This window comes from Erythrolamprus reginae, chromosome 7, assembly GCF_031021105.1.
Source record: "Erythrolamprus reginae isolate rEryReg1 chromosome 7, rEryReg1.hap1, whole genome shotgun sequence".
NCBI lineage: Eukaryota > Metazoa > Chordata > Lepidosauria > Squamata > Dipsadidae > Erythrolamprus > Erythrolamprus reginae.
This window is the reverse complement of record NC_091956.1, coordinates 26340299-26361889: the sequence shown is the minus strand read 5'-3', so window position 1 is coordinate 26361889 and position 21591 is coordinate 26340299. Positions and strand designations below refer to the sequence as shown.

Genomic DNA, 21591 nt, shown 5'->3' with positions numbered 1-21591 from the left:
TTGCACCCAATAATTTCACAAAGGTCTGGCATTCCAGCAAAACTAAAGTTTAACTAATCCTAGGCTTTCTACTGAAAAAGACAGAGAACAATGAAGATTTCCTTTGGACAATGTTCAGAATCAGAATAATTTTAATAAGGTGGAAGAGAGCTCCCCACGCAACTCACATCCTCCACGATCAGCATTAAAAAATGGATTTATGCCATTTATATCTGCCATGATGCTCTGACGCTGAACTAAGAGGTCGTGCAAGGACACTTTATAAAAATAAAATTGGCATTTAGCTAGTGTCACTGCCACATGCAGGGCTTACAGAGGAGAGCGTCTGACACACTGATTTGTATCTTTTTCAAATCTATATCCTGCCGGATTGCCAATTAATTCTTCTACATACATTACAGCTGCCCACATTAGGTAAATAAACACACAACTGAGAGCACAACTGTTTAAAATGCCAGACTATGACTGAACTATGACTACACTACACACTAGGTATAGTTTAAATAACTACCATAGTTGGCTAGTCATTACTTTTTTTGCAACCTGATTTTTTGTAAAGGAGAAAATAATAAATTAAAGCATGATAAGAATGGGCAGCATTTATGAAAAATTATTTTCTCACTTAATTAATGCAGCCTGGGGATGCATTAAATAGGCCTATATACACAATGAACCTTTAAGGAAGAAAAATAAGCCAAATCATTGTAATAATTCTCACTCTGCTTCATAAAGCAACACCGCCTCCCCCATTCGTAGAATTAGTGCCTGAAAATATTGCTTTTATGAATGCTTTTTCTTTTCTTTTTTCTTTTGCAAACACTGCCCCTTCTCAATTCCTCTTATTTTATTCAAGGGTCCTTCTAAGCCAGGGGTTCCCAACAGGAGGGTGCGAGAGGATATTCCAGGGGTTGCAAAAACTTGGGTTTAGAAGTTTCCAAAGCATAGTGCATATGTCATAATTATATGCATGTTAATTGTTTGGTTTATTTATTTTATTTGTTTGTTTTGTCAAGTACGTATTGGTGGTATACAAAGATATAATAATATTTATATATAGGACACCAGTAAAAGAAAAATATTAGGACACGGAATGGAAGGGACACTGGTGCACTTATTACTTTGGTAAGGGGTGCGGGGTAGAGAAAAAGTTGGGATTGGGAACCCGTATCTAATCGGTTCAGTTTCCGTTCCCTTGCCCATTTTCAAGGCGACGCGTGTCCTCCACAGCGATCCTGGCAGATTGGCTCGTCCACTCAGCTGAAAGCCTCCGATTATCATTAAAAAAGCGCATTTAAAAGGGAGTAAATTGCAGTTAATTCAGAGTATTATTTAGGAACTTGATCGGGGGAGTCGGGGGGACGACGACGACAGAAACGCACATATGCAGTCCAATTAAAAGTCTGCTAAGAAGACCAAACTAAGCCTGAGCAGCAGCAGTAGCCCCATATACAACCCCATGGTACTGTATTCCTGCCATTACTCCACTAGAAAGGTAAGTTTCCGCCAAACGTCCCACCGCGAGACGGGCCAAGCTCCTCCCCACGCCAACAGCAGCCAGGAACCTGGAGTCGCTCTCATCCAAAGCCACAGCCCGAGGAGACCCCAAACCCTGATTGGTTAAGTAAAGAAAGCCTTCCACCAATGAGAAAGCGAGCCCGGCATTCGGTGTTCTGCCCGCTACTTGAGGGGAAGATGTTGGAGCGGCTTCCAGTCGGCGGAGCCAGCGGGAGGGCGGCTTTCTCCTGAAGGGGGGGGAAGGTGGTGCCCGCCCTCCCCCCCTCCTTTTTGTCTACTGCGCTCTTCCTGCCCGCCTCCTTTTTTTCCCGGGGAAGGAGGGAGGGAAGGCAGGCAGGCAGGCAGAGCGAAGAGAGCAGCTGCCGCCTCGACGTCGAGTGCTTTCTGGCTCCGGGAGGTGCTGAATGACGAGAGTGCCGCCGGCTGCCTCTCTCTTTCTCTGGGAAGGGGCGGAGAGGAGCGTGCGGGAACCCCCCCCCAAGGAAGAATAGGAGGCGCCCCCATGGCTTCGGTGCGCCCCGGCAGGTAAGGGAGGTCTCGGGATGAGTGGCGGTGGGCGGCGGTTTGTTTGCTAAATATGTTAAATATGTTTAACATTTAAATATGTTAAAGGGTTAAATAAGGTTCAGGAGAGAAGTGTTTTTAATAGGAAAGTGAACACAAGAACCAAGGGGGCACAATCAGGTTAGTTGGGGAAAGATTAGAAGTAACGTGAGAAAATATTATTTGACTGAAAGAGTAGTAGATGCTTGGAACAAACTTCCAGCAGACGTGGTTGGTAAATCCACAGTAACTGAATTTTAACATGCCTGGGATAAACATAGATCCACCCTAAGATGAAATACAGGAAATAGTATAAGGGCAGACTAGATGGACCGTGAGGTCTTTTTCTGCCGTCAATCTTCTGTTTCTATGCTTATTTTTTTTCTTTCTCCACCGAGGAGGCTGTTCATCTGCAAACTTGGGCTCCTCTTTGTTTCCCGCAATAAAAGTTCTTTTAAAAAAATTCTTTTTTCTTTTTGTATTCTTCCCTGGAATAAACGTTCATTTTTTGAAAAGAAATCGCAGAATAAAAGTTCGGGCTATGTGTTTCAAGGTTGTGCAGCCGTGATCTTGGATGCAAAAAATAGATGCTTGGGGAGTGGGGAGTATACAGGAGTAATTTATTGCAAGCATGCCGTTTTTCCTGACTTTGTAATTTTTTAATTTAAAAAAAATCCTAATTTTTAAAGAGGAACCCTCCCCCCCATGTTTAGGAGTTTGCAATTTCATTTTTTTTATGTTGCTTGCTCTGTTAACATCTGTCTTCCTTAGTGTGGTACCAGGTTACCTTGTTCTTGGTTGGATTTATTTTATTTTTTGGTGAGTCCTTGATGCCCTCTAGTGTTTTGTGAGATTCAGAATTATTTCATTGGCCTGGCAATCAAATAGAACTTTAATTATCCTGTGAACATTGTGAACAATTTTTTTTTTAAAAAAAAAACCATCTGAATTTCTAATTGAAGTTATGTGGTCTTGTTTACACATACTTTTTTAAAAGGGAAACAGCAAACTTATGTTTGCAATTTACATGGGATTTTTTCTTTGAAGGAAGAGATGAAAAACGTAAAATTAAATATTTTAGAAAAGAAGTTTAATATTTTTGTGAAATTAAATATTTTAGAAAACAAGCATTTTAGAATATATATTGAAAAAAATGTAATGTAATGAACTTAATATTCAAAGCTGAGGTGCTACCCTGTTTATTTCCAATTGTCTTAGTAGGTGGTATATGTATACAAATCTTAACTAAAAATGTAGAGAAACAATGGCAGAGAATAAATTGCACCCATGCTGGACACAAGTCTTTGGATTAAGCATTATTAGACTGAAATAGGTTTACCTCTGATTGAATGTAAGGAACTGTATTGTTAAATGCTTTAGTAACCTCATTTGAAAAAGAATGAAATGAGCAGGGTACCTTTCATGATATTGTTAAAATCTGGAAGTTATTCTGAATGTTATTTATATGTAAATATTTTAACCCTGCCTTTATTATGTTTATAAATAACTCAGGGCAGCAAACATATCTAATTCGTTTCACTCTTCTTATTTTCCCCACAATACCACCACTATGAGATGGGTTGGGCTGAGAGACTGCCTGGCTCAAAGTCACTCAATTGGCCTTCATATCTAAGGCAGAACTAGAACTTATAAATCATTGGAATAAATTCATTAGGAAGTCAGTTGATGAGAAACAGTAATTTTAAAACAGATAGAAAGTACAATACAACCTAACTAAATAAGGGAATCGGAAGCTTCGAATCTGTTTTTATTTTATTTTAAATAAATACTACGGAAAAATACACATGAACCATCACACTTTGTCCTGGATGTTAAGGCAAATACAAGAAGTGTGTCTATCTATTCCACCCACAGTTGAATAAACTATTTCAGTCTAACTGAAACAGTTTTCAACTTCACAGTTGCAATCCTATTAAAGCAGGATTAGCAATCTAGTTAAAGCAGTTAGCTCAGTGGGATGTATGGGATTGCCTTCTTGTTTCTTTGGATCTAAAAGAGATCCGGGCCACATTTTGCTGGAGCAGCATTCAGATATGTCAAACTGAAATATTTAGCTTAATACTGTCAAATATGTCACTTTTTTAACATCGCTAGAATTTTGGAATGTTTAATAGAACAGAATATCAGAGTTGGAAGGGACCTTGGAGGTCTTCTAGTCCAATCATTTCGGTTAGGAAAACCTATTCCGTTTCAGACAACTGGCTGTCCACTCTCTTCTTAAAAACTTCAAGTGTTGGGGAACCCAAACCTCTGGAGACAAGTTGTTTCACTACACTTATGTCTGGGAAGATGCAAAATATAGGGTTAGGTGCCATTTGTCTCATTTATTTATGTTGTAGACAATTCCATGTATATAAGTGAACCAAAGAGCAACAAAACTGCAAATAGTCATAACATTTGGTTTGTTTGGACTTGGTTAAAACAATTTTATAAGGTGGTATTTGGAAGACTGCTGTAAATATGTTGCTGGTGTAGTAAATAGATATTCCTTAAAAGGATTGCTGAATAAGCATTTCTCAGGAATGGAATACAAACATTTTGTGATTAGTATAAGGTCTAAAAGAATATGTCCATGTTTTGTGATTCATAACTGATGGATTCATATATACTGGAAATTTATCGTTTCAATATGGCTTTCTTAGATTCCTATCTATTGTTGTTATTTTTAATGTAAATAAACACACATGCATTTTGGTCACTCTGTGATTGTAAGTGTTCCAAGCAAGTAAAATCCAAATACAGTTAAATATAAAATGTTAGAATCTACCCTTCTTTAATCTGATATTACACGATATATTAAACATTTGCTTTTTAATTGTATCAAATCAGAAAAGGGGACACAATGAGGCTGATGTTAAGATCACTGAACTCTGATTATTTTCTGCACAAGGATTATGTAGGAGTTTTATTTTTCCCATTAAAATCAGTAGGATTTAAAAACATTTTTTTTTGCTTATCATGTCTTAATGTTTGTTTTGTATAGTTCCCCAGCAACAAATGTTGCTGATCCTATTAGTTTATATTGAATGTATTATTTTATATAAACTATTAAGCCATACTGTATCAGTTATCTTCCCCATAGCTACATTTAATTTGTAATAATAATTGGTGTTTATTTTAAGATATTAATTTATTTTAATGTCTTTTTAAGTTGATGCATTTTACTGCCAGACATGATATTAGTTTTCTTTTAAAAATGCTATTCGTATACAGTGTTGGTTAGATGACTTTAATACCTATGCACCATTATAGAAAAGATTGTGCAATTTATCATGTTTAGTTGAAACACATATAATTTTAGTCCAGGAAAAGGACTGTGCTTTATTTGTTCAATTTATATGGCTGTCTACTCACCACTTTTTTCTGGGAAGATAACAATACTAAAAAACAACAACCCTGAAAAATACTTTACTAATAAAATCCAACAAACTGCAGTGTTGCATCTAATGGCTATATGCCAAGCACAAGAAGTCACAAAAACACATACTGACACTTACCGGTAATTCACACATCATTCTGCTCCAGTGTCTTAAGGGATGGTCCAGATCTAGCATGGTTGGAGGCTCTCTGGATATTGGAGGAAAGTTGTTCCATAGAGTTGTCATACCAAATAAAAAGTCACATTCCTGGATCCTGCATGCTGGTATTGTTTAATGGGTGAAATCTGGAGAATGCCATCACTCCCATCTTATTGGACATGGGGGAGGGTGTCCTTAAAAATCTTGATCCTGTATATTCTCCCAGACTGATGACAATCTCTGAATTTTAAAATACATCTGTCACTTTAAATACTTTAAATGTGACCGGAGAGTGAATAGAATAGAATAACAGAATTGAAAGGGACCTTGGAGGTCTTTTAATCCACCCCCCCGCTTAGACCATTTCAGACAAATGGTTATCCAATCTCTTCTTTAAAATGTCCAATGTTGGACCATTCACAACTTCTGAAGGCAGGTTGTTCCACTGATGAATCATTCTTACTATCAGGAAATTTCTCCTTAGTTCTAGGTCAGTGGTTCTCAACCTGGGGGTTGGAATCCCTTTGGGGGGTCGAATGACTGTTTCACAGGGGTCGCCTAAAACCCATGGGAAAAGCCAAATTTCTCATGGTGTTTGGAATTAAAGCTTCTATTCTGGCGCCTTGGAACATATTTTTACAATTCAACCAATTGGGCATTTACAGTGGGGGTGTCCCTCTGACCTTCCTGCTAATCAGCTTAAAGCTCTGTTGGGAGAATTGGTTCTAGATTTATGATTTGGGGTCACTACAACATGAGAAATTGTATATGGGGTCGCGGCATTAGAAAGGTTGAGAAACACTGTTCTAGGTTGCTTCTCTCCTTGTTTAGTTTCCACCCATTGCTTCTTGTCCTACCCTCAGGTGCTTTGGAGAATAGTTTCATTCCCTCTTCCTTGTGGCAACCCCTGAGATAACGAAACACTACTCTCATGTCACCCCTAGTCTTTCTTTTCATTAAACTAGATATACAATGATCCCTCGATTTTCGCGATCTCGTTCTTCGCGAAACGCTATATCGCGATTTTTCCCACCCGATGACGTCACTCTCTTCCTTCCTTTCTCATCTTTCTTTCTCTCTCTCTTTCTCTATCTTCTTCCTCTCTCACACTCTCTTCCTCCCTCTCTCATCTCTTTCTTTCCTTCTCTCTCTTTCTCTATCTCTCCCCCTCTTGCGGGCGGGTGGCGGGCGGGCGAGCGAGCGGGGGCATCAGCGAGGAAGACCCAGGGAAGGTTCCTTCGGTCTCCCAGCAGCTGATCTGCTCGGCAGCGCAGCAAGGAGCCGAATCGGGGTTTCCCCTTTGCGTGGGCGGCGGGGAAACCCCGATCTTCGTCTGCTCGCTGCTGCTGCGCTGCCGAGCAGATCAGCTGCTGGGCGGCCGCAGCAGCAGCGAGCAGACGAAGATCGGGGTTTCCCCGCCGCCCACGCAAAGGGGAAACCCCGATTCGGCTCCTCGCTGCGCTGCCGAGCAGATCAGCTGCTGGGCGGCCGCAGCAGCAGCGAGCAGACGAAGATCGGGGTTTCCCCGCCGCCCACGCAAAGGGGAAACCCCGATTCGGCTCCTCGCTGCGCTGCCGAGCAGATCAGCTGCTGGGCGGCCGAAGGAACCTTCCCTGGGTCTTCCCCGCCGCCCACGTAAACTCCACCATCTGCGCATGCGCGGCCATGAAAAAAAGGGCACGCATGCGCAGATGGTGTTTTTACTTCCGCAACCCTACATCGCGAAAAATCGATTATCGCGAGGGGTCTTGGAACGGAACCCTCGCGATAATCGAGGGATCACTGTACTCAATTTTTGCAAACGTTCTTTATATGTTTTAGTCTCCAGTCCCCTAATCATATCCCCTAATAATAATGAATGGAATCTCCTTTCTGGGTGCTCTGAAGCTTTGAATTCTGGCTGTCCATCTCCATTGTTATTTTGCTATCAAAGGTGAATACATTTTAAAAGCCTACTAATTCTTCAGGATTAGAAATGTATCTGAATGTTCGTCTTCTTTTGTTTTCAAGAAGGCTCTTTCTTATTTAGGAAAAAATCACCAATCTTGTTTATTGGATCTTGTTTATTGGATCACTGTCTCGGAAGCCATAGGATTCCACTAAGATATACTGTACCTGATGTTGAAGATTTACTTTATTACGTTTCTAAATTTATTTTTATATTATGTTTAATTAATTACTTTAAATATATAAATGTGAATTGTTTTTTCTATATTTTATTATATTGGGAAATAATAAATTTCAGGATTTAAACGATGAAATTAAATATTATACCAAACGATAACTTATGAAGTTGTTTGATAAATTGCCATATAGGGTACAGATCGTGGGAATTGATCCATCTAGGACAGTGGTTCTCAACTTTTCTAATGCCACGACCACTTAATATAGTTTCTTATGTTGTAGTGATCCCCCAACCATAAGTCTAGTGCCAACTCTCCCAACAGAGCTCTAAGCTGATTGGCAGGAAGGTTAGAAGGACATATAATATAGTAGAATAGAATAGAATAGAATAGAATAGAATAGAATTTTTATTGGCCAAGTGTGATTGGACACACAAGGAATTTGTCTTGGTGCATGTGCTCTCAGCATACATAAAATAAAATATACATTTGTCAAGAATCATGTGGTACAGCACTTAATGATTGTCATAGGGGTCAAATAAGCAATGAAGAAGCAATATTAATAAAAATCTTAGGATATAAGCAACAAGTTACAGACATACAGTCAACATGGGATGAAATGGGTGAAAGAAATGATGAGAAAAACTAGTAGAATAGAAGTGCAGATTTAGTAGAAAGTCTGACAGTGTTGAGGGAATTATTTGTTTACTAGAGTGATGGTGTTCGGGGAAAAAACTGTTCTTGTGTCTAGTTGTCTTGGTGTGCAGTGCTCTGTAGCGATGTTTTGAGGGTAGGAGTTGAAACAATTTGTGTCCTCTTTTTGACTCGTGCAGTATACAGGTCCTCAATGGAAGGCAGGTTGGCAGCAATTGTTTTTTCTGCAGTTCTGATTATCCTCTGAAGTCTGTGTCGATCCTGTTGGGTTGCAGCACCAAGCCAGATAGTTATAGAGGTGCAGATGACAGACTCAATGATTCCTCTGTAGAACTGTATCAGCAGCTCCTTGGGCAGTTTGAGCTTCCTGAGCTGGCGCAGAAAGAACATTCTTTGTTGTGCTTTTTTGATGATATTTTTGATGTTAGGTGACCATTTTAGGTCTTGAAATAAATGCCTGATTGGTGGGTTGTAAAAATCTGTTCCAAGGTGCCAGAATAGAGAAGGTTCCTAACACCATGGGAAATTTGTCATGGTCTTAGGCAACCCCTGTGAAACCATTGTTCGACCCACAAAGGGGTCCCAACCCCCAGGTTGAGAAATACTGATCTAGGAATAATGAAGTTGGAGAAGTGTCTTTTTATGGGACATTTTTTTGGAAGAAGACCATTTTAATTCAGTTCCCATTTCAAATTTAATTCCATTGTTAGATAGAAATGTGTTAAAATTTTTGTGATCAGTTGGTTAAGAGTGAAAAAAACCCACTTAACTCTCGATTTTTTCCTTTCCAGACTATATTGACTCTGAATTGTACAGAAGACAGAAATACACAGGCTGCAATGGTGACATAAACTGCTAAAACTGAACTGGAATAAATGCTGAAATTCTTTATCATCTCAATGCAGTCAAAACTGGAAAGCATCTTGGTCTGACTTACAACATGACTTTTGTTGTGAAACTTCACAAACATTTTCAACGAACAGTAATATTACTAGCTACATTTTGTACGGTGAGCATTGTTATTTCAGCCTATTATTTATACAGTGGTTACAAGCAAGAAAACGAACCTTCTGAACTTTCTTCCGAGATTGACTGTGAGGATCTTCCAGGGCTGCCATCTCCATGGAAGATGATTAAGCCCAGTGAACCACTAAGGACTGACCCTGTTGTGCTTGTATTTGTGGAAAGTCAGTACTCTGTACTGGGTCAAGATATAGTCATGATATTAGAATCCAACAGGTTCCAATATCACATAGAGATTGCTTCTGGGAAAGGTGACCTCCCTGTACTGATAGATAAAAATAAAGGCAAGTATCTTCTAATAATATATGAAAATATTTATAAATATGTGAATATGGATTCCTGGAATCGGGGCCTTCTGGATAAATACTGTGTGGAATTTAGTGTAGGGATGATTGGGTTTCAAAAAAGCAGTGATAATACCTTGCAGACTTTTAAATTAAAGGGTGTTCCTTTCCAGTTCCATGGCAATGTAGGTATAAAAGACTGTTGCATCAATCCTCATTCTCCTTTGCTCCATCTAACAAAACCATCCAAGCTTGACAAAGGGCCTTTGCCTGGAAATGACTGGACAGTTTTCCATATAAACCATTCAGCTTACCAACCTGTTGTATTTGCAAAAGTAAGAGTACCCGAAAACCTTCCTCCGGCTGCTATTAAAAATGTTCTACATGCAACAGTTATTCATGACTTGGGTCTTCATGATGGAATTCAGCGTGTTCTTTTTGGTAACAATTTGAACTTCTGGCTGCACAAACTCATCTTTATAGATGCTGTCTCGTTTTTGACTGGAAGGAGACTTCCATTATCCCTGGATAGATACATACTTGTAGATATTGATGACATCTTTGTTGGAAAAGAGGAAACAAGAATGAAAGCCAGTGATGTTCAGGTATGGTATGACAGAATGTCTCCTATGGTATGGTGGTGATGTCCAAATGTTTGTTTGTTTTTAATGCAAAAACTTTTATAGTTAAATAAAGTTTTATTTAAATCCAAAGTCAACTCCTTTGTGTTCAATGCATTCATTTGAAATAAAACCAGTATTTTAATTACCATAAGCCATTGTTTGTTTTTACGTCGGTTAAATCTTTTAATTTAGTAGAGCTAAAAAAGCCGTAGTGTTTTGGCTGGCCTTTGTGGGAAACTGGCTATTATAGGCTATTCTTGCCCAAAATAAATTACCATATTTTTTGGAATATAAGACATACCGTTTTTCCCCCCAAAAGAGGGGCCAATTTGAAAATGTGGGTGCATCTTATAAAAAAACTTTTTCCCCCAGCCATAATGAGGTGATAATGATCTTCCCAGCTTGCAGGCTTTTTCATTGCTACTCTCTCCGAATAAGTTTTTTTCCAGCCCTAAGTCTTTGCAGGCTTTTTTTCATTGCTTCTGAATCTGAATAAGGTTTTTTTAAAGCCCTAACACGGGATAATATAATGTGCTGAAGCTGACCAGACTAAGGACGCTAGCCAGATGAGACTACCTGGTAGGCAGATTCCCCCTCCCTTATTTTCCTGCCCAAAAACTAAGGTGTTTTTTTATACTCCGGTGCATCTTATACTGCAGAAAATATGGTACATTAGTTTTTTTTCCAGAATGATTAATCTTGTTGCTATTTTTTTTCTATTGGTGAGATGTTGTGATATTAATTAATATATGTATATTAAATTTTATGTTTTGATACATTGGATTAAAAAAAACCCGCTTTATCGTGTACAGAAGATAAAGTTATAGAGCAGTAGATTCCATGGATTGTTTTGTGGGTATAGTGTTCTATGTGCAATGAAAATATGTGACTGCCAATAAAATGGCCTGGTGGATCATATTTGCATAATTTTTGCCCTCTCTATGGTTGATGATACAATTTATAGCATATAGAGGTTTGAAATGGGTCCAGGCTTTTTCAGGAGCATAGATTTGATGATAATCACTCCTTTTTTCTGAGATCTGTAAGTATAGCAACCAGGCTGAAGGCACCACATTTTATTTTCTTAAATGGTAGGTTACATGGTGAATGGAATCCTGTGGGGAACCTTTTCTCATGCTGTAATACTTTAGAGCAGAGGAGGAAAAATTATTCTTTAAATTTTATTGTTTAATTAAATTATTAAATTTAATTATTGGAGAAACAAGAGTTGGTACATGACAAATTGAAAAATTTGTTTTATTTTTATCCCACCTCTATTATTTTTACAAATAGCTCAAGTTGGCAAACATATCCAGCATATCTTCCTCCTATTTTCCTCACAGTAACAACCCGGTGAGGTGAGGTGAACTTTGAGAGGCAAGGTCAGACTTTCATGCCTAAATGGGACTAGAACTCTTAATCTCCTAGTTCCTAACCTGGTGCCTTAGACTAGTGGTGGCGAACCTATGGTATGCCAGAGGGAATACTCAGAGTTCATCCAGAAGACTTTGCCAAAGTTTGATGATTGGTGCAGCCATGATGGGATCAGGCATCTCACGGGGCAGCCTAGGAGACGGGGTCCTTGTCCTGGCAGAAAGTAAGTGGGGGGAGAGAAGAGCCTGATGGAGATGGAGCTGCAGAAGCGGAGACCAATGTTTACAAGGGGCCGGTATAAGCATCAGTCTCCGCTTCTGCATTCCTAGCTCTGTCAGGCTCTTTTTTTCCCCTCCTCACTTTCTGCCTGGGTGAGGACCCCACCTCCTAGGCTGCCCCGTGATATGCCTGATCCCACCGGGACTGCCCCAATCCCCTTCTCGAGGCCTCCACCCTCGGAGAAAATAAAGCAAGGATAAACTAATGTGAAGCGCTTGGTTAGAAAGAACTGGAGCCTTTCTCCGCAGTGTACAGATGGCACTGACGTCATGGGCGTATCAGGCTGTGCCATAGACAGCCTTCACTTGGCCGGGTGCTGAATTAACTCTTAATTTGGTTACTGTGATAAAGTCACCCCTTGAAACTTTAATTAATTCATAAATAGATACAGCTATAAGCCTCACCCATATAGCACTCTTAAGTCGTAAAAAGACTTTTTGGCTTGGCAAAGTCAACAGATTTGACTATTTTTAACAAATCAATTATGCAAACTATGACATATATTTCACGAACATGACATTAAACATTCATTAATGCAAATTCTAGATTGGGATCATACTTCATATTAGGAATATTTGGTGCCTACGAATAGATGAAGTGGGCCATACACTTACTAGAAAGATGAATGGGAAGGCTGTGTTTGATTTTGGGGTTCAAATCCTCTATTAATGTTGCCCAAATGTATTTGCAGACAGAGGTTCCATCAGCAAGATTCCTCTTTGAGGGAGATGGACAGTTCAGAAATGTAAAACATAACTAAATAAAATTATGGTTGAGATTGGCCCGAAATTGTAAATATCGAAAGTTGTTTGTATCAATGAAAGCTGTTTTCCTTTTAAGTCAAAAGATGTTAATGTATGAGGTTTTTTTCCCTAAACTAAAACTACAGTATTAAATTGCTATGTTGGCGCTTTGCAATAAATAAGTGGTGTTTGGGTTCAGGGGTAAAATGCTCCCAGTTTACTTGTGCCTATTGGTTATCGTAGAAATGGTTGCGAAGGGAATGCGAGGCTCCGCCCACCTGCCCAGACATCGCCATTTCGGTTCTTTTAACCTATGCACATGCGCAAAGCATTTTGTACATGCGCAGAGGGTAAAAGAACCCAAATGGCGACGTCCAGGTGGGTGGGCGGAGCATCTTGCTCCCTTCACGACTGCCTCTCCGATGACTGATAGACATGAGCGGGGAACATTTCACCCCTGTTTGGGTTGCAGTTTGGGCACTTGGTCTTTAAAAAGTTTGCATCACTGCACTAGACCAAACTGGCTTTAGAAGAGTGTGTGCAAAGTATTTTTTTCATGGAAAGTATTGTGCTTCAGCCTGAGGCTGCTCAGGGACCGGCTGTGTCTCTGCTGGCTCCATGGCCGGAGGAAGATGACAGTGAAGAGGAGGGGGCTGAGCAGTCGGACGGGGGAGAGGAAAGTCAGGAATGGGACGAAGGAGAACAGCATGAGAGCCCCGGGGGTGGGGAGGCTCTCCCCAGCCAGTAGCTTGAAGTCATTAGGTGATGAAGCTCAAGCCGTCATTGACATGCGACAGAGACGGTCAGATCAGAGAAAGGCGCAATTAAAGAAGTATTATCAGCACTGAATTGGGAACAGCTGGGCTTGGGTGTGGTCCTCCTTAGCAGGGTTTAAAAAGCAGGCAAGCCCTTGAAGCTATGTGGAGTGTTATCAGTTGGAGTTACGGTGACCTGCTTTGTTCTTGACGTCTCTGTTCCTGGCTTGTGGCCCAGCAGTTTGGAAGACCCGTGAGAGGTGTAGGTCTGCTATCTACAGCCTCGTCTTGGCAGCAAGAATCCTGTATTGCTGCATGGACTTTTGCCTTCGTGGATATATTTGAAGATACAGCGTTTTCCTGTTTGTAAGGACATTTTCTGTTATCTGTGTTTTTCTTGAATTTTATAAACTGCCTTTGCCTTTTACCGGTGTGTCTGGCTTCTCTTTTTGGGTTGGTTTTGGCTTCCGGAGTGACCCAGACAGAACAGAAAGTTATACATTAAACTAGATAAAGGTATACTCTAAGTAAGAAGTACATATTTATTTCTTCATTACATCAGATATTTTAAGTTACCGGCTACAAGCATCCTGCATTAGCTATTCTCACTGGTTCTTGTACTAAATTTAGATATGGTCTTCAAAAAATTTGCTTTCTTGTTTTGTTTTTATTATGTTCTACGTGCATTCCCTATGGAAAGCTTTCATATTCTGAAATTGATTAATATTCTGCAAAGGGCAAACTAACCTAAAAGAATCTATTGTTATAGAAAAGTTAGTCTGGGCTGGTAGAGTATGGTTCAAACTACCTGGATAATACTACCATAAGATTTCAAGACTTTTGAAAACTGAACAAATCTCTTAACTTTCCAGGAACTATTTTGGATGGCACGGAAACTACAGCACATGGATTTTCTCTGTAATCATCCATAATAAGCTAACAATTGGTTTAGCATAGCTTTTCAGCTTCCTCCTCTCCTTCCAATTCATGCAGACAGATGAAATATTAATATGCCGTATGTTGTGTTTCAGTTAAAATCTGGATTTATATGAGTAGGTGTAACCTTTAAAGAAAGTTATTTTTCTGCACTTCGGTTCTCTTGTTTCATTAAGAAAAATTCAATCAAGGAACAGATGGCTAGGGAATAACCTATAAATCTTCAATTTAATTTAAAATCAATCTGGAATTTATCACTTTAATTATTGGATTTGGTTCATCAGAAATTGAGAATAGAAGATTAAAGATATGAAATTAAAACATAACTCTTGATATACCTTAGCTTAATCAATGCATTTTTAAAATTTGCAATCAGTAGTCAAAGGCCAAATTATGAAACAGTATATCAGTCAATGACAAACAATATAATTGTGGTAAATTAGAAATACAGTGATACCTTGTTTTACAAACGCCTCATCATACAAACTTTTCGAGATACAAACCCAGGGTTTAAGATTTTTTTGCCTCTTCTTACAAACTATTTTCACCTTACAAACCCACCGTGGCCGCTGGGATGCCGCGCCTCCGGACTTCCGTTGCCAGCGAAGTGATCGTTTTTGCGATTCTGGGATTCCCCTGCAGCATCGCAAAAACACGGAAGTCCGGAGGTGGGGTTTCCCATGGAGGGGAGCCTCGGTGGAATCCCAGCAGCGCAAAAACGGGCACTTCGGCTGGCAAAAGGGGTGAATTTTGGGCTTGCATGCATTAATCGCTTTTCCATTGATTCCTATGGGAAACATTGTTTCGTCTTACAAACTTTTCACCTTAAGAACCTCGTCCCGGAACCAATTAAGTTTGTAAGACAAGGTATCACTGTAACATTTTAATGCTTATTATTTATTAGCTTATTTGGACACCCAACTTGGGGAAAAAAAAGACTAAATAGTATTCTTTTAATATTAATAGCAGTATTTGAAACTCTCATAGGTATAAATGCTTTCAACAAATTACAACTATTTTTACCTTTTAAAAAGTTTTACAGACCATTAGGAAGAACAAATAGCTAAGCCTGCAAATCATATAGCCCAGGGATGTCAAACTTGATTTCATCAGGGTTGTGTTTGACTTTGGCGGGCATGGCCGGAGTGGGTGTGGTCAGCTCAATATCACTCCTGTTGGGGGGCACCTGCAGTGGTCCGAGTGTTCTACCAGTGAAAACAGGCTCTTGAGCTCCATTTTCAGCTACAATGGCCTCCTGCAACCCTCTGCCAGCAAAAAGGAACTCGAAAGGGACATGGGCATCCCTCCTAAACTCCATTTTTGCTGGCAGATGCACCATGGGCCAGGTCTTTGCTATTTCCAGGGTGGGCACGCGGGCCAAATCTAAGCACCCTGTAGGCTGGATCCGGACCCTGGGCTATAGCAAGGGATATACCCTTGCTATAGCCCTTTCAAACTATATTTTTTCATGTAGAATTCAATGCAAGGAGCAGAGGTGAAGCATCCTTCCCTTCATGTTATATTATTAGAAAACATTTAGCTGTCCTTGGCTGTAATATAAGGCTCTGCCTCTGGCATTATCAAATTTCTTGTTGAAATGGAAATTTAGCATCTACATAAAAGTACCCCATGAATGCAGAACATTCCTCGTGATTTTTTAAATTTCACCAGAGGGATTTGTGGGAAGAGAGTGGCAATTTATACATTAAATTCGGTGCAGAGGCAGGGTGACTGAACAAGATTAAGCTATAATTTTCATTCTTCAATATTCACTTTAAACTAGAAGTCCTTCAGTGAAAGAAAAAAAAATCATTTTGCTACATGGACTGAGTTTTGATATGAAAAACATTTAAGGACTTTCAGTAGCAGAACTTGAGTTTGCATTTAAACAATTCATATTAAGAGAAACATGGATAGAGGAATTGCCTTCAAATTGTGAACATGACACGAGAAATTAACAGCTTCAGACATTATGCCTAGGCCACTATTAATGTTCATGTCACATCAGTAAGCCAAAATCAAATAAACTACATGATTTTATAAACTTAAATCAGTATGTTTGTGACCTCATTTGCACTGAAAACCTAATTATAAAACAACCAATTCATTTAGTATTGGAAACCAGAAAGCTATAAAAGTTGGGGAGAGAATTTGACAAAGTGCTAGATTTCAAGACTTTTCAAAAAATGAATATGGCAGAAACAGCATCCATTTATTTTTTTATTTATTTTATTTATTTATTCTTTGTCCAATATACAATACATAGGGAAGAGAATAAACATTAAGTAATATATATAAAGATAGAAAGTAAAAAAGAAGAGAAGTAGATGGGAGGGAGAGAATATATATTATATAAGAGATAAGGAGAGAATATACAGTATAAGTATATATGATATATATATAATATAGATAGATAGATAGATAGATAGATAGATAGATAGATAGATAGATATAGATATAGATAAGGAGAGAATATATATGATATATGAGATAAGGAAAGACAATTGGGAAGGGGACGATAGGCACATCAGTGCACTTATATACGCCCCTTACCGGCCTCTTAGGAACCTGGAGAGGTCACTCATATCCTGCTTAGAAGTCTCATATAGAACAACTGGTTGGCCACTGGGAACAACGGTATGATAATTTGATCCAGCATGGCTCTTATTACATTTTTAGCGAATCAATGTGTCGTGTATTGAGAACAGTTAGTGGTCTTACTGTAGTTACAGGAATATGTTAGGGAAAACGCCCTCCGCTGCCACCACTCCAAATTGTTCACACAAACTCCATTAATGAAATGTTAGAGCAAAATAGTCAATGGTGAACAGCTACCATCTCTAATGTTAGCATTGTGGAAATAAGGATTTGGAATTTGGACAGTTAACCAGAGGCCTGTGAACTCTGAATGTATTAAAGGAACTAAGGATACCAAAATCAGAACCAGTACATGTTGGCTTGTCTTGGTTAAGCTATGAAAACTTCGACAACACCGAGCAGAGAATTTTAACAGAGTGTGGATGTGTGATAAAGCCAAGACTCAGACTTAGTTAAATAAGTATTATTTACATATAAATAAAATATAAACAATCCATAATAAGCATGAAGCAAATACAGAATAATAAGCACTGAGCAATTACAAGATTAGAAGCACAAAGCAAAATACAATATAGATAATAAGCACGAAGCTTATACAAGAAGATACGCACGAAGCGTAAACACAACTCCCCCTCTCAGGCAAAGTGAAAAGGAAGTGACTGAGCAGAATAATGAGCTTTTATAGCTTCAATGAGGAAGTGACGAAACAGCCTTGAATATTAACTCATCAAGTACAAGTTAACTCTTTGAGTGCACATTAACTCTTTAAGTACAAGTTTGGTACAAGTGTACAATATGCAGTTTACAATGGCAATCCCTAACAACCATGTACCCTGTACTAACAGTACATATACCCCAAATCTCTGATATTAAGAACTCCAAATTCTTGTGTGATAGAAAAATCAGAAACCAAAGAGTAGCCCTGTCCCATTGTTTCTCGGAGTATGAATTTAGCATACTCTTGGCAATTATAATATTCTAATAATTTGTAAACAAAAGAGAACAAATTCAGGTCTATATTTTAAAGTGGCAGTTTGCCTAATTGCTAATGTTTTTTTTTAATATAAATTAGGATTGCTCATAGACTTGTGGTTTCTATGAAAAGAAAATGCAATCAAAGTTATCAATATATACCTTTGCATCGATAATAAGTTATATATTCAGAATTTACCATTGTTTCTGATTCTACTAAGATAACCCTGAATATGATGATGATGGTGGAACTATTTTTCCTATTTAGAAGATGCAGGAAAATAAAATATAAATATTAAATAAATTAAAGTGGCAACAAACCCAAAATGATGTGAAAATTATATAGTTAACTCCCTATCACACTCAGGAGAAAACACACTGGAGACTGAAGAGAGAATCTATGTCTCTAAGAGATTAACAGAGTTGGAAAGGACCTTATAGGTCATTAATGGCAGTAACCTTTTTTCCCTCGGGTGCTGAAAGAGCATATGTGTGCGCTTTCGCACATGCACGAGTGCCCACACTCATAATTCAGTGCCTGGGGAGGGCAAAAACAGCTTCCCCTGGAGGCCCTCTGGAGACCGGAAATGGCCTGTTTCCCAATTTCTGATGGGCCCAGTAGGCTTGTATTCCTCCCTCCCCAGGCTCCAAAGGCTTCCCAGAGGCTCTCTGGAAGCCAAAAATGCTCTCCCAGAACCTCTGTGAGAGCAAAAAATCAGCTGCCCAGCAGATATGGCTCAGTGTGCCACCTGTGGCACCTGTGCCATACGTTCACCATCACTGTTATAAGTCATCTAGTCCAAGCCCCCGCACAAGCAGGAGACACTACACCATTTCTGACAAATGGCAGTCCAGTCTCTTATTGAAAGCCTCCAATGATGAAGCTCCCACAACTTCTGAAGGCAAGCTGTTCCATTGGTTGTGTGTTCTCACTGTCAGAAAGTCCCTCCTTATTTCTAGGTGGAATCTGTCCCTGTCAGTTTCCATCCATTATTCCTTGTCTGTTCTTCAAGTGCTTTGGAAAATAACCTGACCCCCTCCTCTCTGAGCCCCTGAAATATTGGAACACTACTATCATGTCTCCCCTGGTCCTTCTTTTCACTGGACTAGCCATGCCTAGTTCCTGTAACAGTTCTAAATATGTTTTAGTCTCCAGTCCTGGTTGTTCTCTGCATTTTTTCTAGAGTCTCCACATCTGTTTTATAGTGTGGTGACCAAAACTGGATGCAGTCCTCTAGGTGTGATCTTACTAAAGCTTTATATAGAGTGGTATTAGTACCTTACTTGATCTAAATTATATCCCTCTGTTAATACAACTTCGATTGCATTGGCTTTTCTGGTTACTGCTGCACACTACTGGCTCATATTTAGCTGGTTGTCCACTAAGACGCCAAGATTGCTTAATTATAATTAATCTAATTTTTATTCCTGTTAATACAATATGCAACCCACCTAGTAGAAAACTGCATATCCCTTCTTCTTTTTCATTATGTACTGTAAGAATTACTCATAATTCTTTTTTGAGCCCTGACAGGCATAATCAGATTTGTTAATGAGTTCACATTTTACAGCCGGGCACTTTAATTGGACTTTGAAATTTGTCTACCTAGAGCAACTCTAAGGTCAGGAATGTAGTATCTAAGAAAATTGAAATGATATCCCATTGGGATTTTTTAATTATCCTCTGTTTTTAATGTTTAAGGTGTCCATTGTCTTACTTAGCAAGATTCAGTTTGGCAAGATCAACTATTGAAGGTCATATGAATGTCTTGTGTAAATGGACATGTAAATCTTGAAACTGGATTGTTAGAATAAGAGACATCTGTGTTGTTTGACAGTCTCCGGAGAGGGGCGGCATACAAATATTAATTAATTAATTAATTAATTAATTAATTAATTAACTTTCAGCTTCTATAACTGATCTGTCCAGAAACCCCTAAACCAGGCATGTATAACCTGTGACACCTAGACCACATGCGCCCCTGGATAGCTAATAATGCAATCCTACAAGATCGTAAACATGTGATTAATATACATTAAGTACATTAAGTACATTATATGTTTTATATGTGGCCAAGACAATTCTTCACTTAGTGGAGCCCAGGCAAACCACAAACGTAGAGACATGTGCCAACATTATTGAAAGCCTGATTTATGGAGAGAGAGAGGGGGTAGGGGGAAGGGCAATATGCTGAGCAATATGGTAAACTGCTTAGAGAGGGCTGTAAAGCATTACAAAGTGGTATATGTCTTAAGTGGTGCTGTTACTATTTCTTTTATTTATTAAACATGGCACTCAAGTCAACTAAACATTTAAAGATGTGTCATAAATACCATTGACTGGTGCTAATGGTTGATAACAAGTTGCTTCCAGCATTCTAGTTATCAACCAAGTATCTTCTTAAAATATGATGTACCAAATAACACAGGTTTTTGCAGTTCTGTTGGTGTTATTTCAGGAAGCTGAAATTTCTTGATGTCTTTTGTAAAATTCCTGGACCTGGTACCAACTGCTCCAATGACAGTGGGTATCAATGAGTACATGTTTCATCCATAGCCTTGTAGTTTTGATGGTCACGATACTTCATGATTTTTTTCTAGTTCTTTTTCTTTGACTGTGGCACCCCCTGGTACAGAGTTATCAATAAACTATAAACTAGCCCTCGACAACTGTGATGTCTAGCATGTTTTTGTTGTTATAGGAATCTTGAGGGTATGTTCACAAATTGAACATGTATTTACTCAAAATGTGGCCTTGTATGTATAAACTTTCTACAAATTGAAATAGCTCTATAACATGCATTTTGTTTCACACACACACACCAAACCAACAGTGGGACTCTTTAAGAACCCTAAAAAATTTATATGGCCAGCTTATTTTTTCCAAATTAAAAAAATAAAATAAAAATCATGTACGTTAGGAAGCAAAAGTGCACTACATGGGTCCAGTGGTATTTCCGTAGTACAGTGGTACCTCTACTTAAGAACTTAATTCGTCCCATGACCAGGTTCTTAAGTAGAAACGTTCTTAAGTAGAAGCAATTTTTCTCATAGGAATCAATGTAAAAGCAAATAATGTGTGCAAACCGATTAGGAAAGAAATAAAAGCTTGGAATTTAGGTGGGAGGAGGAGGAAGAAGAGGAGGAGGACAGTTGCTGCCGAAGGAAGAAGGTGAGGTGAGGGGAATCAAAAAAATCCAAAACCTTAAGACTTAAAAAAATAATAAAGAGGGACTCTGAGACGGTGAGGAGGCGCACGCGCCTCCCATATACCCGGTACGAGGCTGTCTCTTGTACACTGCACCAGAGAGAGAAACCCAGGGGGAATGGCAGGAAACTGGCCAGGCTTTCGTACCACTCTCAAATTTCCTAGGAAATTTTTCCGAGTTCTTAAGTAGAAAATGGTTCTTATATAGAGGCAAAAAATCTTGAACACCCGGTTCTTATCTAGAAAAGTTCTTAAGTAGAGGTACCACTGTATTTACTTCCCTTGATTTAACTACAAGCAATGCATTACCTATTGTTAGAACTTCACTGTAGATAAGGATGATATGTACTGTGATGACAGAATACATAGCAATAGTCTTTTACCCTTTGGAATTAAAAATAAAAGCTATCCACGTAAGAGAA

At 39.0% G+C, this 21591-nt stretch overlaps 1 protein-coding gene across 1 annotated transcript in view; it reads left to right on the top strand.

The window, feature by feature from the left end:
* The first annotated feature begins 1715 nt into the window (after positions 1-1715).
* LOC139170271 (bifunctional heparan sulfate N-deacetylase/N-sulfotransferase 3) overlaps positions 1716-21591 on the top strand; it is a 103628-nt gene continuing 83752 nt past the window's right edge. Inside the window, exons 1-2 of the mRNA XM_070757247.1 lie at positions 1716-2040; positions 9166-10286. Coding sequence (XP_070613348.1) covers positions 9315-10286 — 972 coding nt within the window. The 5' untranslated portion in view covers positions 1716-2040; positions 9166-9314. The remainder of the gene's footprint in view (positions 2041-9165; positions 10287-21591) is intronic.